Source organism: Erythrolamprus reginae, unplaced genomic scaffold, assembly GCF_031021105.1.
Source record: "Erythrolamprus reginae isolate rEryReg1 unplaced genomic scaffold, rEryReg1.hap1 H_39, whole genome shotgun sequence".
Classification (NCBI taxonomy): domain Eukaryota; kingdom Metazoa; phylum Chordata; class Lepidosauria; order Squamata; family Dipsadidae; genus Erythrolamprus; species Erythrolamprus reginae.
In genome coordinates, this window is record NW_027248494.1 from 3,426 (window position 1) to 21,402 (window position 17,977).

General features: G+C 39.8%; 1 protein-coding gene across 3 annotated transcripts in view; it reads right to left on the reverse strand.

Moving 5' to 3' along the window:
* Positions 1 to 964: 964 nt before the first annotated feature.
* The window catches only part of LOC139155651 (calcium-transporting ATPase type 2C member 1-like), a 101,226-nt gene continuing 84,213 nt past the window's right edge, over positions 965 to 17,977 (reverse strand). Inside the window, exon 10 of one of the 3 annotated variants that reach the window (XM_070730869.1) lies at positions 965 to 4,710. In XM_070730869.1, the coding sequence (XP_070586970.1) occupies positions 4,663 to 4,710 (48 nt within the window). In that variant the 3' untranslated portion in view covers positions 965 to 4,662. Of the gene's footprint in view, positions 4,711 to 8,617; positions 10,427 to 15,037; positions 15,081 to 17,977 lie in introns of those variants that run through there. The other 2 variants (XM_070730867.1, XM_070730870.1) reach the window with 2 other exon arrangements.

Sequence of the window (17,977 nt, forward strand, 5' to 3'; positions counted from 1 at the left end):
TATATGTTTTGCATAATCTTTATAAAATTGTTTCCGAAGTCTAATTTTTGGATTAATTTTAAGAGATATTGCTAATTAACATTATCGAAGGCCTTTTGTGCATCTAGGACGCCAATGCTATTTTTTTGCCTGGGTGTACATCACAGTATTCTAAAATGTCTAGAACTGTTCTGGTAGTTTTTAATTTGACGATGTGGAAGAAACCCATTTCGATCTTGGTTAATAATTTTGTTTAGAATTTTCTTTAATCTATCTGCCATGATTGTCATTAGCATTTTATAATCTGCATTTAATAATGATATAGCCTATAATTTTGTATTTTATCTCGTTATGTTTCATTCTTCGGGATAATTGTTATGTAAGATTTCCTCGAAGTGTCTGGTATATCTGCTTGGTGAAACGTTTCATTATACAATTCTAATAGTACGGGTTCAAAAATGTGATTTAACTTTTTATAAAATTCGCCCGGAAAGCCGTCTGGGCCTGGTGATTTATTATTCTTCTGATTATTAAGAGCTTGTGTGTACTTCCTGAATGGTTATTTCACTGTTTATTGTTATTCTACCTTGATCACTGATTAGCAAAGAGTTGCTTTCCGATAAATAACTCATTATTTTCGTTATGTTGACCTGTTCTTGTGTGTATAACCCATTGTAGTAATCATATATTATCTCCCCCCCTTCTGTGTATTGTAATGTACCCTGCTTATCTACAAACTGATGGATTATTTTTTCACTTCTGCTTTTTTTATTTTTTGGGGCTAGCCATCTGCTTGGCTTATTAGCTGATTCGAAGTAGGTTTGTCTAGCTTGTTTTATCTTTCTAGCATGTTACTGTTGGTGGGTCATGTTCATTTTATGTCTAGCATCCATCAGGGAGTATATGGTTTTTTTATTTTGAGGATCCCGTTGTAATGATGTTTCTAATTTTGTAATTGTATTTAAATTATAATTATATTCTTTCCTTTCTTCTTTTAGTTTTTTTGCAGTGTATGAAATAGTTATTCCTCTAATGTATGCTTTGAGGGTATCCCAAATTATTTGTATCTTTGTAGATTGTTTTTTATTTACTGTTAGAAAAAAATCTGTCTCTTTTTTAATCAGATCAATATATTTTTTGTCTGTGATTAATTTTGTATTAAAAGTTCATCTTCTGAAACTTTTCATTTCTACAAGGAAGGTGATATGGAGTTGATTGTGGTCTGCCCAATGATTCGGTTCAATTTCTATGGTTTTTATTTTATGGCTTAATCCTTTATCAATCCATGCCATATCGATCCTTGAAAATGAGTTATGTGGGATTGAGTGAAATGTAAATTGTTTTGGTTTTGGGTGTCTACTTCGCCATATGTCTAGTAGGTCCAATTAGTCTGTTAAATTGTTAAATGTTTCAGGGAGGGTTGGTCTTTTCTTTTTTTGTTTACCCGTTATTTTATGGTCCATTTTTGGATTGATTATTCCATTGAAGTCCCACACTAAACAAAAGTTCTTCTGGTCTATATTTGCTAATTTCTCATGTAAGTTTTTAAAGAATTTTTTTTGCTTTTGGTTCGGAGCATAAATATTAGCTATTGTCATTTTCTCTCCCATAAATTCAAATTCAAATTCCACAACTATATATCTTCCTTTCATGTCTTTAAGTATTTCTTTAGGATTAAGTTCTTTTTTGACATATGTGGCTATCCCTCTTTTTTTTCTCATCTAATGATGTGTATAATTCGCCTAGCTTGTCATATTCTAACATTTTTCTGTGGGTTTGTTTTATATGTGTCTCTTGGATGCAGATTATGTTAGCCTTTTGAGATAATAATTTTGAGATTTTCTTTCTTTTGTAGGGACTATTTAACCCATTAATATATTTATTGAAAATAACTTTAGTTCATGTTGCATTTCTGTTGTAAAAAATTAACAATTTGTTGTTGTTTCTTTACTTGTTTAGTGCTGCCGCTGTCTGAAATCTGGTTCTTGTTCCTTTTCCTTGTTTAATTTCTCTTCCGATTCTCTGCTCACCCTCTCTCTCTCCTCGTTTATTTGTCTTGAGTCATAATCTTCTTCTTTGCTCGATTCTATTCTGTCTCCACTTTCTGATTCTAGTTCTAATCTTGCAACCTGTTCACGCACTTCTTGAGCTTGTTCTTTATTCTCAACTTTAATCCTTCTTCCTTTCAAGGTGATTGTCATACCCTCTGGTATATTCCATCTGAAATTTATTCCTTTTTTATTTAGCAGTTTTGCCAGGGGTTTGTACTCTCTTCGTTTCTCCTGGACTCTCCTAGGGATTTGTTTCAAGATGTAAAGTTCTGTGCCCTTATATGTAAGTTTCCCTTCTCTGGAGGCTACGTATACTTTATCCCTTATGTTCTTCCTTAGGAATCTTAAATTGACAAAGTTTTTAGAATACAAACTAATTATGCCAGAAGACACCATCTCCCTAGAGAGGTCCATTTAAGATTCCTAAGGATCCTATGAACAAATTCTATATGAACAAAACAAACTAGCCACAAAACAAACCCTTACAGAAAAAGATATTTTACAAATCACATTGAAATTTAGAGCAGATAAAACCAAATACGGATTCCAAAATATTAATGATCTAGATAAAATCTTAAAAGTATCCAATCAGATTCAGATTTACTTTTTCTACAGCACTTCTCTAGACGTCTCTTCTGGCGCTTCATCACCCGGAGTTCCTCGGTGAACCAAGGAGCTATCCGGGGTCTGTTGCCACAGAGAGGTTGCAGCGGCACAATCCAGTCAATAGCCTCTGCTGCTGCCGTGTTCCAGGCCCTAGCGAGTGACTCTGCCGAACTGTGTACGAGCAAATCCGGTAAAACCCCAAGTGCCCTCTGAAAGCCCTCTGGGTCCACCAGGTGCCTGGGGTAGAACGACCTAGTTGGTTCCACCTTCCTATGGGGGAGTATGGAAGCCTTGAAGTCAAGCCAAAGCAGAAAATGGTCTGACCATGACAAAGGCAAGATATCTAAACCCCTTAATCTCAGACCATCACTAAACTGCTCCAAGACAAATACCAAGTCGGGAGTGTGACCCCCCTCGTGAGTCAGATCCTGAACTACTTGGGTCAGGTCCATGGCTGCCATGGCGGCCATGAACTCTGTGCTAACGCAGAGGATTCACCAAGTGACGGTAAATTGAAATCTCCCAAGATAATAAGTTTGGGGAATTCCACCGCCAGCCCAGCTACCTCCTTGAACAATACAGGCAGGGCTTTTGACATGCAGCTGGGAGGCAAGTACATGAGCAACAAGCCCACCTAAACCCGTAGATCCAACTTCAAAAAGAGGGACTCACAACCCGCAATCTCTGGAGCAGCGAGTGTGCATGGGCCGAAGGTCTTCTTGGCTATAATAGCCACTCCTCCCCCCCCGTTCCCTGGGATCGTGGCTGGTGCCATACCTGAAACTCAGCTGGGCACATCTCAGAGAGAGAAACTCCTCCCTCGGGGCTCAGCCAGGTCTCAGTCACACATACCAGGTCGGCCTCCCCACCCAGGATTAAATCCTGGATGAGGAAAGCTTTATTTACAACCGACCTGGCATTCAGTAGCAACAGCCTAAGCCTAGGGTCCAGATTTTGCTTGTCACCAGGACCCCAGGCTGAGCTCATGGAGCCAGAACAAGGGATTGCTTTCAGACAGCGAGCCCTCATTCCCTGGGAGCAGCCTACCCCATGTCTCCCACCATATCTGCCTCTCCCCAGCAAGACCGGAATATTCTGGCCCTCTGCCACCCCAGAGATGGGCTCCCCCATTCCTCTGCATTGCCAAGTAAACTGACCCTTCCATTCATAGAATTTATCTCATTCATTTCATACATATTCTCAATCCAGTCCCAGACATCCATCTCTAAAATAACTCCTCTATAAATTAATTAAAAAATACAACAATAAAAAGCACCATTCTATAAACAACCAGCCACTCACTCCATTCTCACCATTCTTATTCCTCATCCCATCCATATATCATAAAAACCCCACCCCAGTTAAACTAACTAAAACCCACCCATTAAACTAATCTGAAATTCAGTTAGCACTGGATAAAAGTATGCACACACATAATTTTGATACGGAGAGATGGTAAAGTTCTTGGGTAGTGTCTTTGCTGTAAATAGTCCCATCTAGGAAAGGAGAAAATTCTCAGACAGGTATGTAATATTCTAAATCTAATATAGATCAAGTGTTCTTTAAAACATCCTTTAAAATTCATTAAAATGGAAAAAAGTACAAAAAGTTAGAGAATCTGACAAAACAGGCCACTGCCATATTATAGTCCCCCAGCGAGCCTGTTAAAAGGTGGTAATAATCACAGTCTGCTCCAAAGCTCCAATTACAAAGAATGCTGAATCCTTGAGATGTCTGGCTAACAATAGAGGGAAGACTCCTCTCCGGCCTGCCCTCACTGGCAGCTCTCCCTGGCTTCTCAGCCAAGTCTTCTCGGTCCTCATATCCTCGACACTCCATGGCGTCTCCGCCAGCCTTTTTCATAGGCTGGCTCAGATGTATTTCCATCTCGTCCTCTGTGGACTCTGGCCCCGCCTCCGTCGACCCCTCTCACTAGTCAGTCTGGCAATGTCGTCTCCACGATTCCAAGCTCTCGCCACTCTCCTCAATCAGGAACCTGGCAGAAGCAGTGTTTCCGTCTGGTTTTCTATAGACGTAGATGTTCCTGATGATTGGAGAATGGCCAGTGTTGTGCCTATCCACAAGAATGGCAGTAGAGAAGAAGCTAGTAACTACAGGCCAGTTAGCTTGACATTAATTATAGTTAAAATGATGGAGACTCTACTCAAAAAGAGGATAAATCAACACTTAAAAACCAATATTATTGGACCCAAACCAGCATGGCTTTACTGAGGGCAAATCATTTCAGACTAATCTCATTGATTTCTTTGACTATGTCACAAAGATGTTGGGTGAAGGCGGTGCCATAGATATTGCCTATCTGGACTTCAGCAAAGCCTTTGATATGGTTCCACATAAAGAGCTGATAGATAAATTAGTGATGATTGGACTTAATCCCTGGATAGTTCAGTGGATTTGCAGCTGGCTGAAGTGCAGATATTAGAGGGTTGTTGTTAATGGTGAGTATTCTGAGCAGAGACTGGTTACATGTGGTGTGCCAGAAGGGTCTGTTCTGAGTCATATTCTTTTAAATATGTTTGTGAGCGACATAGGGGAAAGTTTGGTAGGGAAGGTATGCCTATTTGCTGATGACTCTAAAGTGTGCAATAGGGTTGATATTCCTGGAGGCATCTGTAATATGGCAAAGTCTGCGGAGAGGGGCGGCATACAAATCCAATTTAAAATAATAATAATAATAATAATAATAATAATAATAATAATAATAATGATAATAAATGATTTAGCATTACTAAATACGTGGTCAAAGGAATGGAAACTGCAGCTTAATGTTTCCAAATGTAAAATAATGCACTTGGGCAAAAGGAATCCTCAATCTGAGTATTGTATTGTCAGTTCTGTGTTAGCAAAAACTTCAGAAGAGAAGGATTTAGGGGTAGTGATTTCTGACAGTCTCAAAATGGGTGAGCGATGCGGTCAGGTGGTAGGGAAAGCAAGTAGAATGTTTGGCTGCATAGCTAGAGGTATAAGCAGGAAGAGGGCGATTGCTTTGGTGAGACCACATTTGGAATACTGTGTTCAGTTCTGGAGACCTCACCTACAAAAAGATATTGATAAAATTGAACGGGTCCAAAGACGGGCTACAAAAATGGTGGAAGGTCTTAAGCATAAAACTTATCAGGAAAGACTTAATGAACTCAATCTGTATAGTCTGGAGGACAGAAGGGAAAGGGGGGACATGATCGAAGCATTTAAATATGCTAAATGGTTAAATAAGGTTCAGGAAGGAAGTGTTTTTAATAGGAAAGTGAACACAAAAACAAGGGGGCACAATCTGAGGTTAGTTGAGGGAAAGATCAAGAGCAACATGAGAAAATATTTTACTGTAAGAGTAGTAGATGCTTGGAACAAACTTACAGCAGACTTGGTTGGTAAATCCACAGTAATTTAATTTAAACGTGCCTGGGATAAACATCCTAAGATAAAATACAGGAAATAGTATAAGGGCAGACTAGATGGACCATGAGGTCTTTTTCTGCCATCAATCTTCTATGTTTCTATGATTATTTTTCCTGAGGAAACTTTCCAGGGCTAATATGAAAATTAATGGGGTTAATGGGCAACCTTGGTATACTCCTTTTTTGATATCTATTTTCTCTGTCATATCATTATTTATTAATAATTTTGCAGTTTGCTCGCAATAGGAAAGGGTCCCTCGACCAAACAATGTCGGTTGGCGGGACCTAGGGGTAGAGCCTTCTCTGTGGGAGCCCCGGTCCTCTGGAATCAACTCCCCCCAGAGATTCGCACTTCCCCCTCCCTCCTTGACTTCCGAAAGAGCTTAAAAACTCATCTTTGCTGCCAGGCTTGGGACTTTTTAGATCTTCCCCTGACCACCGAATGCCTTAAGTATGACTGCTGAATGTTTGGTTAATAAGTTAATTGTTTGGTTAATCTTTTCTTTTAATTGTTTTTAAATTGTAGTATTAATTGGATTACATTATTGTTCTGTTTTTACATATGCTATGAGCCGCCCCGAGTCCTCGGAGAGGGGCGGCATGCAAATCCAATTAAATAAATAAATAAATAAATAGCTCTGATTAATCCTATGAATTTTTCACCAAACTGAATATTTTCTAGTTGTATTATAAAATATTGTCAGTGGGGATAGTTGAAAGCTTCTTGGGCATCAACAAAAATGATTGCTAATAGGGAGAGGGGTGTGGTCAACTGTCACAGTGCCATAGAGTTCCCCTGCTCTTGCAGGGGGGATTCCTGAATCCCCATCGCCTGGGAGTGCTGATTCTTTTTGAATCATCCCAGATCCTCCCTGAAGGGGAGTTGAAGAAGGGGACTTGGCAGGCAATCCATTTTGTGGTCGGCATACCCCTCGGAGAGTCTGCCTGGAACCTCCAGCGGCTTCGGTCACCTTAGCCATGGCAACTATGTAACAGAAAGAATTGAATCAAAAATTGGAAGTCATCTGGTAAGAAAAATACTGTAAGTTTTGTGCTGGAAGAGGAAGAGAAAGAGAGCACTTGGAATAAGGTGAGCTATTTTGCCGGAGGGAAAAACCTTTTTAAGAACTGTTCTTTTGGATTTGTGAGTTAAAGATAAAGAGAAGACGAGGGAAGTGGGTAATCAACATTGGAAATGTTCAATTGTTACTGAAAAGACTTGGAAAATTACAGCTCAACCCCGCGTCTATGCTTTATTTTTGTTTGGGACTTACAATGTGGATTTTAAAATAACCTTTTAAAAAAGGAAGCTTAAAATCTTTCTCTGTTTCTAAAATAAATATAAAAGGAATTTGGTCTTTAAATGGTGGTGCCATCTTCTGGTGAAATACTTATTCTGTGAGATGTGAATTGAGATTTGTCTAGTTGTGGATTGTGAAAAAAAGACTAGATGTGACCCTAGAGAAAGAAACCAGCTGGAGTGTTGACATGTAACAGGTGATAAAAGAAAAAAAAAATGAAAGAAAACATTGTGAATGCTGAATTTGAACTTTGAATGAACCTTGAAAAAAAACATAAAGCTACTTTATACTAAAAATGACAATGATTGGTGCAGAACAAATGATGGAAGTGATGTGTTAGGCTGTTGAAAAACTTCATGTTTAGCTGGAAAAGTTGCTTCCGCAGAAGAGATGGAAATGCAGAAGACAAGAGATTTATACAATATCTTCATAGAAGTATTAAAGAATATAAACTTTCAGTAAGGGGCTGTATTGAGCCTATAATTGGAATAAGTGAATTACAGGAAGCTGTGGATTTAAAGGAAACTTTCAGCAATGGGGGCAACAAAGTGATTAAATTAAACTGGAGAAGTAAATGTTACAGAATTGGATCAACAGATGATGGAAACAGAAGGAACCTGTGGAGATGGAAACAATGTTAAGATTGAAATTGGACAGATTACTACAAATTATGTGGATTGTCTAGCTTCAACTAATGATACAGTAGAGGAAACTGATGAGGGTGAAATAATAAAGAAATCTGAAAATGGTCTGGCTAATTAATGAGCTAATGGTCACATCTTACAATGTGTATGAGTATATTGATATATTTCAGCCTTAATAAAAAAGGGGAGAAGATGTGAGCAGAGGCACGGGAATTGGCAGGTTATGAAAGAAATTAAAATTAAAATAGAAATTAAAAAGAAAAGGAAAAATGGAGGGTTGATAAAGTCTGCTTACTTAAAGAGGAGAGGAAGAAAGAAGGGAAAGGGAATAAAAAGCTGGTAAAAAAGACAAAAAAGAAAGTTATTAATTTAAAACAGAAAGTTGTTGATTTTAAACAAGGGCATCAGCAGTTTAAGAAGGGTTGATTAGCTTTAGGAGGGTTGATAGTAATTTTTTAGAAATAGTTTTGAATTCGTGTTTAATATTAGTAGTGGTATTAAATTTGGTAAACTTATAAAGTGATATGTAGGAGTATTATAAATGAAATTTATTGAAATTTATTAATGAGACATAAAAGGATATATTGATAAGTAATAATAATGGTTAGAAGACATTGATGTTTATTTTTCTTTTTTGTTATTGTTTTTATTATTATTACATATGATTGCAGAGGGAAATTTTAAATGTTAATGGATTGAATGTTAATTGGGACTGGAGTAAATAAAGATATTTAAAGTTACTGATAAAGTGTACTATTAAAAGGAAGATGAAAAAGGTTTTTTGATTGGATGATATGAATTAATAAGTATTAATGGGTTGAATGTTAATTAGATTAGGAGTTAAATTTAAATTTGTAATTAGTAAACATATATTACTAAGAGGGAGTGGGGAAAGTTTAAATGCATTTGATTCTATTTGTTCTTTTTAGTGGTTAATAATAATGGTTATATAAGAGTTATTAGCTTTTTCAGAAAAATGTATAGAGAGAACAAAGAGGCACTATGGCTTAACATTTGACAGGTTAGAAATATTGTTTGTATTAAACACATGAAGGAATATTAATGGTGAAATATTAGAAACTAATTGGCATATCTGTATGATAAAATTAGAAACTTGGCAGCAAAGAGAAGTTATAGATAAATTAAGAACTTTTTTTGAGATTATATATGATGTACTAATACTATATTGCCTTTATTGTACCAAAAACAGATGGTACACTGCATTGTATGGATGTATTTGGAGAGGGGGGAAAATTAACACCTACCCCACCCTGCAAAAAGAGTGCTAATTGTTTGTCTATGTGTGTATTGTAATATTCAAGTGTATTCAATATTATTCTAGTATTGTTTCTTACATTTCTGCATGGTAGAAAACCCTTTTGATCCAAATGTATAACCTGATTAAGAATTTTTAAAAATCTTTCCAGCACAATCAATGTAAGCATTTTATAAATCGGTGTTTAATAGGGAAATCGGTCTATAGTTTTGGATTTGTTGTCTGCTTGTTTCCAGGACTCGGGTAGTTCCCCTTTCTCTAATATCTCATTCAATAAGTATAACATTGTTGATTCTAGTGGGCCTTGTAGGTTTTTATAAATTTCAAAGGGGATACTATCCAGTCTTTTGTTGTTCTTTTGTTTACCTATGGCATTTCTCAGTTCGATTAACATTATTTTATCATCTAACATTTTCCTATCCTCCTCCAGAATGATTGGTAGATTACTTCTTTGATTACTTCTTCTTTTAATACTCTGTTTGTAAACTTCTGTTTAGAAGGTTTGAATTATTTTTTTCCTGTAATCTTTCTCTGTATTTCTCCATTTTGATCTTGTAGAGCTTCTATAGTTCTATATACTTTTTCCTTTACAGGTTTATGGGCAAGCCACCTCCCAGGTTTATTGGCCGATTCAAAATAATTCTGTTTTTCTGCAACTTTTAATTTTCTAGCCAATTCCTCCTGTGTTATGAAATTAATTTTATGCCTAATAATGTTTAAGTCCTTAGAGTCCTTAGGGACTTCTATGTTGGAGTCCTTAGGGTCTTCTTGTAATGTCTTTTCTAGCTTATGCAATTCTATTGTTAATGTATCTAATTTGATTTTCCTTTGTTTATTGCGTTTGGCCAAGTAAGCAATAGAAAGTCCTCTTATATATGCCTTTGCGGTGACCCATAAATTTCTTAAGGTTGTACTTTTGTTATTAATAATTTGGAAAAAGATATTTAGTTCTTTCTCCATTAATTTAAAATAATATTTTCCCTTGACTATTGTTTGATTTAACATCCATCTTAATTTTGTTTTCCTACTTGGTTCCTTTCATTTTAACCAAAAAAGATTATGATCAGCCCAGGCATCTGAAAGAATTTCAATCTTGGCTAAGTAGTTCAAGAAGTCCACATTTGCCCAAACCATATCGATCCTGGACCATGATCTGTGTGGAAACGAAAAAAAGGTATATTGCATACTATTAGGATTAGATTAAATTTTATTGTCATCAGATCAAAGGCTGCCGATAGATGTTTTCTTGCTTTTTCTTTTGTGGCACCTTTATAATCTTTTTTTTCTCTCAATGACAGTGTTGAAATCCCCTATTATTAATAGCTTTCCCCACTGTATTCCTGTTGGTTCTTTGTGAAGATTAGCAAAAAATACTGATTGATTAATAGATGGAGCATAACTGCTATCATGATTGGTTTGTTTCCATTATTTATTTGTATTATTAATATTCTACCATCCTTGTATATAGAAGTTTTGGGTTCAATTTCTGTTTAATATACAGTGATCCCTCGAGTTTCGCGTCCTCGAGCATCGCGAAAGGGCTATATCGCGAGTTTTCAACCCGGAAGTAAACTCCACCATCTGCGCATGCGTGCCCTCCCACGCATGCGTAGATGGTGGAGTTTCCCCGCCGGGCAGAGGCTTCCCTGGGTCTTCCCCCTCTTGCCCCGGTAAGACCCCAGCGGCGGCGCGAGCAACGGCATGGGCTGGCGGGCGGCACGCGCGCGGGAAACCCCAGCTCCGCTTCCCAGCTGGGAAGCGGAGCCGGCAACAGCGTGGGCGGGCGGGCAGCGCGCGCGAGCTTGGGGACACCCCACCTCCGCCTCCCAGCTGGGAAGCGGAGCTAGGGTGTCCCCACGCGCGCGCGCGTTGCTGGGGAAAGCGCGCGCGCTTGGGGACACCCCACCTCCACCTCCCAGCTGGGAAGCGGAGCTAGGGTGTCCCCACCGCGCGCGCGTTGCTGGGGAAAGCGCGCGCGCTTGGGGACACCCCACCTCCGCCTCCCAGCTGGGAAGCGGAGCTGGGGTGTCCCCAAGCGCGCGCGCACCCCAGGCGCGAGCAACGGGGTGGGCGGGCGAAGGGCGGGCGGCAGTGGAAGTAAAAACACCATCTGCGCATGCGCAGATGGTGTTTTTACTTCCGCACCGCTACTTCGCTAAAAATCGATCATCGCGTGGGGTCCTGGAACTGAACCCTCGCGATGATCGAGGGATCACTGTATACTGTTATTCCTCATTTTTTAAGTAAGGATGATGCTGTAAATAATTTACCCAACTTTGGAAATTCCAAGATTTGGTTATGTTCCTTTTTAATATGAGTTTCCTGTAGACAGGTGATATCAGCATTTTGTTTTAGTAGTTTATGATTTTTCTTTTTGAGGATAATTAAGTCCATTTATATTTAAGGATAGTAACCTTACTTCCTCTACATGCGAGTCAATTTTTAACTTCCTTGGTTTCTCTCTCTTTGCCCCAGTCTGCGCTCTTGTTGTCGGTCCTTCCCTGCCATGGTTATCTGATACCATCCTATTTCTAATCTCTTTATTCAGTAGATTCTCTTCAGAGCTTATTTCCTCCAGATTTTCCATTTCTTTTTTTTATTTTTCCTTACTTTCTTGTTCTTCTGACCCTTTCATGTACAGTGATCCCCCGGTTATTGCGTCCCCGACCATTGCGAACAGGGTAATTTGCGATTTTTCAACCCGGAAGTCAAAACACCATCTGCGCATTCGTGCCCTTTTTTCTATGGGCACGCATGCGTAGATGGTGCCCGGCAGATCAGCTGCTGGGCGGCTTCCCTGGGTCTTCCCCCTCTTGCTGGCGGGAGGGCGAGCAGCAGGACTCAGCTCCAAAGCGGCCAGAGCGAGCGCGGACAAGCCGTTCGCTGGCGCTAGCTCTCGCCTGCCTGCCCGCTAGCGAGGAGCCGCCTGCCTGCCCGCTAGCGAGGAGCCGAAAATTGGGGGCGGCGCGGCTGTTTTAAAACGTCCCCGCCGACATGGGGGGCTCGCTAGCACACCCCCGAACCCCCAACCTGGGTTTGGGGGTGTGCTAGCGAGCCCCCCATGTCGGCGGGGACGTTTTAAAACACCCGCGTGACTTTCCAATGAGTCCCGAAGACAAACGCGTTGTCTTCGGGACTCATTGGAAAGTCGCGCGGGTGTTTTAAAACGTCCCCGCCGACATGGGGGGCTCGCTAGCACCCCCCCGAACCCTCAACCCGGGTTAGGGGGGTGCTAGCGAGCCCCCCATGTCGGCGGGGACGTTTTAAAACACCCGCGCCGCCCCCAATCTTCGGCTCCTCGCTAGCGCTGCGGAAGTAAAAACACCATCTGCACATGCGCAGATGGTGTTTTTACTTCCGCAGCGCTACTTCGCGAAAACCCGCTCATTGCGGGGGGTCCTGGAACGGAACCCTCGCAACGAGCGGGCGATCACTGTATTTTTGGAAGAAATCTCTAGTGTTGTCTACTGATGTGATTCTAAACTTTTTGTCCTTAAAAGGTATTGCTATTTATTTATTTATTTATTTATTTATTTATTTATTTATTTATTTATTTATTTATTTATTTATTTATTGGATTTGTATGCCGCCCCTCTCCGGAGACTCGGGGCGGCTAACAGCAACAATAAAGCAGTGTACAATAGTAGTCTGATGTTAGAAACAATTAAAAACCCATTAATATAAAAAACCAAACATACATACATACATACATACCATGCATAGAATTGTAAAGGCCTAGGGGGAAGAGGGTCTCAATTCCCCCATGTCTGACGGCAGAGGTGGGTTTTAAGCAGCTTACGAAAGGCAAGGAGGGTGGGGGCAATTCTAATCTTTGGGGGGAGTTGGTTCCAGAGGGCCGGGGCCGCCACAGAGAAGGCTCTTCCCCTGGGTCCCGCCAAGCGACATTCTTTAGTTGACGGGACCCGGAGAAGATCCACTCTGTGGGACCTAACTGGTCGCTGGGATTCGTGCAGCAGAAGGCGGTCCCTGAGATAATCTGGTCCGGTGCCATGAAGGGCTTTATAGGTCATAACCAACACTTTGAATTGTGATCGGCAACTGATCGGCAATCAATGCAGACTGCGGAGTGTTGGTGTAACATGGGCATATTTGGGAAAGCCCATGATTGCTCTCGCAGCTGCATTCTGCACGATCTGAAGTTTCCGAACATTTTTCAAAGGTAGCCCCATGTAGAGAGCATTACAGTAGTCACGTTTTGAGGTGATGAGGGCATGAGTGACTGTGAGCAGTGACTCCCGGTCCAAGTAGGGTCGCAACTGGTGCACAAGGCGAACCTGGGCAAACGCCCCCCTCGCCACAGCTGAAAGATGTTTCTCTAATGTGAGCTGTGGGTCGAGGAGGACGCCCAAGTTGCGAACCTTCTCTGAGGGGGCCAGTGATTCTCCCCCTAGGGTAATGGACGGACAGATGGAATTGTCCTTGGGTAGGTAAGACCCACAGCCACTCCGTCTTGTCTGGGTTGAGCTTAAGTTTGTTGACACTCATCCAGGCCCCAACATCCTCCATGCACCGGCTCATCACTTCCACTGCTTCGTTGGCTGGACATGGGGTGGAGATGTATAACTGGGTATCATCGGCGTATTGATGATACCTCACCCCATGCCCTTGGATGATCTCACCCAGTGGTTTCATGTAGATATTAAATAGTAGGGGGGAGAGGACTGATCCCTGAGGCACCCCACAAGGGAGAGACCTAGAGGTCGACCTCTGACCCCCCACTAACATCGACTGCGACCGACCAGAGAGGTATGAGGAGAACCACTGAAGAACAGTGCCTCCCACTCCCAACCCCTCCAGCCGGTGCAGAAGGATATCATGGTCGATGGTATCGAAAGCCGCTGAGAGGTCAAGAAGCACCAGGACAGAGGACAAGCCCCTGTCTTGGGCCCGCCAGAGATCATCCATCAACGCGACCAAAGCAGTTTCCGTGCTGTAGCCGGGCCTGAATCCAGACTGTTGAGGACCTAGATAATCAGCTTCTTCCAAGGACCGCTGGAGCTGAAATGCCACCACATTCTCGACAACCTTCCCCATAAAGGGAAGGTTGGATACTGGACGGTAGTTATTGAGTACAGCTGGGTCCAGGGAAGGCTTCTTGAGGAGGGGGCGCACAAGTGCCTCCTTATAAGGGGCCGGAAAGGACCCACTCCCCAAGGAAGCGTTGACAATCACCCGGACCCAGCTCCGCGTCACCTCTCGACTGGCCGAAACCAACCAAGAGGGACATGGATCCAGTAGACAGGTGGCAGAACACACAGCTCTAATGGCCCTGTCCACTTCCTTAGGTGTCACCAAGTCAAACTCCTCCCAGACAGATGGACAAAGATGTTTAGCCCCAGTCACCTCGACTGACTCGTTGTCAGTCGACTCTGTTTTACAATTGGAGTCGAGGTCCGCTCGAATCCGAGCAATTTTATCAGCGAAAAACATGTTAAAATCCTGAAGGAAATCCTATGCCTGTTCAATTTGGTAGATAAGAAGTGGTATGTATGGTCATCCATTTTCTCTTAGGCATCGTGGTACTTGTCTGAGTATGAATATCTCCTTTCCCATGTAAATAATGGTGTTTTTCCTCGATAGGTTCTAAATTTCATCTCTAATTATTATCTTGGTGAATCTAATATGTACTCTTTTTCTAACTTTTTCCTTCTTGCATAGCTGGTATGGAGTCTGTAAATGTCATCCAAGTGATTATTTCTTGGGGTGTCTTATTCATTATCCCAGCAACTGTTTCAGCCATGACGTCCAATAAGCTCTCTTCTTTAGTTTCTGTTATGTTTTGAAATCTTTAAAAAGAAGGGTGATTTTTTGAGTTCAAAGTTTAAAATGGCCTCTTCAAGGTTTCTGTTCACAAAATCTGTTTTATTCTCTTTTTAAAAAAATTAAAAATAAACTTTATTTATAACACACAAAATACAAACAACAAAACACACACACATAAAATAAACATTAAAATAAACAGACAATTTGTGACCTGCCTATTATACAATTCTAAATATGCTTATTTTCTATTACGCGGATTATATTTACATAATATACATCAAGTCTTAGCAAAGATGTTATTGTTGTATATCTTTTTCTTTGTTTTCCTTCTGAGCCCGATCCTCTGACATTTACTCTCCACATTATCTGACATTTATTAACTCTCTAATTTTCCTTTTTTTACTTTTTTCTGTGCAATCATAAAATCTACCCCAACAGTTAGTATACTCCTGTTCATCTATATTTTTTATTTTTTTAAACTATCCATTTCTGCACACATTGTAATCTTTTTGATTATATCTTCTTCAACAGGCATATTTTCATTTTTCCAATATTGTGTGAGCACTATTCTCACTGCTGTCATTATATGAAGGATTAAAAACAATTGGTTTTTTTCAAAATTTTCATGGGCTATACCTAACAAAAAAAATTCAGGTTCCTTTTCTGTTTTTCTCTCTAGTATTTCTTCTAATCATGTTTGAATTTCCCCCCAGTATCTCTTAATTTTCTCGCAATCCACCACATGTGATAATATGATCCAAATTTTTTATTACATCTCCAATATCTAAGTGAACGCTTTTTGTCTATTTTAGTTAATTGCGTGGGAGTTATATGCCATCTAAAATACATCTTATACCAATTTTTTTTAATAATTTGTGGCTAATGTTATCTTTTTGTTTCTACTCTACATCTGTTGCCATTCATTTAAAGTAATGGAATAGCCAAAATCCTGGGCCCCCTTAATCATATTTTCCTTCATTTTATAATTTAATAAATAACAATACAATTTTTTAATTAGTTTCTCCTCGGGACCCAATAATATTTTGTCTAATACTACCTTTGTTTCAATACCTTCCCCCTCTCTTTATCTTTTTCTAGTCTTGATTTTATCTGCAAATATTCCCACCATTCCAGGTAAGCCCTTTCCTCTTTCAGTTCTATTCTAGATTTTCAAATCCCTTCATCATTCATCTCTTTTTTGTATGTTATTACCTTACCAACCTTTCTGAAATTTGGGTGGGTAATTGCATCTAGGGGTGAAAACCAGTTTGAAATGTCTCTGTATTTTTGTTTTTTAATCCTTAAAAATAGCGTGGGATGGTTAGAAATGATGAAGTTATGGGGGATGTTTTTATTAAGTCTCCAGCATTTGGATGTCTTGTTCATTACCCAGGTTATGAATAAATGATCCTGAGAATAAAAATAATAGTGCTTTGAAAAAAGAGTGAGTGATTATATGTAGAAAAGCCAAGGTTGGTTGATTTAGACCAATTATAGTTATTATTAAGCTAGTTGACTTGTGGTTGATAGTGCAATATTTTTTTTAATATCATAATGGGTTGTTGCTGCAGTAGCAGCGAATATAGTTGTTATTGATCCTAAAATAAGGCAAGTTGTGGTTATGGCCTTGTTGTTGCAGTAGGTTGAGTAGAGTCGGATTAGAAAAAATACTCCTGCCACAACTATTGTACTAGAGTGCAATAGGGCTGATACTGGGGTTGGACCTTCTATGGCTGAAGGAAGTCATGGGTGAAGGCCAAATTGTGCGGATTTGCCCATGGCTGTGGCTAATAGGCCTATTATTGGAATAATAGTTATTGTTTCATGTTGGAAGATAAGTTCTTGTATATTAATGGATGATGAGGTTATTAATCAAAGGGTAGTTATAAGGCCGATATCTCCAATACAGTTATAGGTAATGGCTTGAAGTGCAGCTGTGTTAGCATCTGGGTGTCCAGATCATCACCCAATAAGGAGAAAAGATATAATTCCTAAGCCTTCTAAGCCGATGAAAAGTTGGTATATATTGTTTGCTGAAATAATGATTAACATAGCAATTAGGAAGATTAATAGATATTTGATGGATTTATTGTTAAATGTGTCTGAGATTATGTATCACATGGAAAATTCTGTATTAGATCATGTGATGAATAGGGCAACTGGTAAGGATATAAGGGATAAGGTATCTAATGTAATAGAAATATTAATGTTTTCTGTTATATCAATTAATGGTGAAAATGATATTGTAAGTTCTTTATTATTAAGGAGGGAGTTAGTGGGAATTAAACTTAAAATAATAGTATTATAAGGTTGTTTTTGGTATCTTGTATTGTTGGTGATTGTGTGATTAGTAGAATTAGGGATAGAATGATGGTAAGTATAATTGTTGGAGAAATAAGGTCCATATTAATCATTCATCTCTTTTTTGTATGTTATTACTTTACCAACCTTTCTGAAATTTGGGTGGGTAATTGCATCTAGGGGTGAAAACCAGTTTGAAATGCCTCTGTTTGTTTTTTAATCCTTAACCAAACAAACAACAGAGTTCCTTATAAAGTGTATGGTAAAATAGCGATGAGCTAAATGTTTCTTATCCCACAAAAAGGAGTGCCAACCGGCTTGTAGATCGTGTTTGTTTGTTTGTTTGTTTAATCAGATTTGTATGCCGCCCCTCTCCGCAGACTCGGGGCGGCTCACAGCAATAGCAATACAATGTAAGACAAATCCAATATTTAAATTACTTTAAAAAACACCACAAATTAAAACCAATCATACACACTAGCGTACCATGCATAAATTTTATAAGCCTGGGGAAGGAACATGTCAATTCCCCCATGCCTGACGACAGAGGTGGGTTTTAAGGAGCTTACGAAAGACTAGGAGGGTGGGGGCAACTCTGATATCCGGGGGGAGTTGGTTC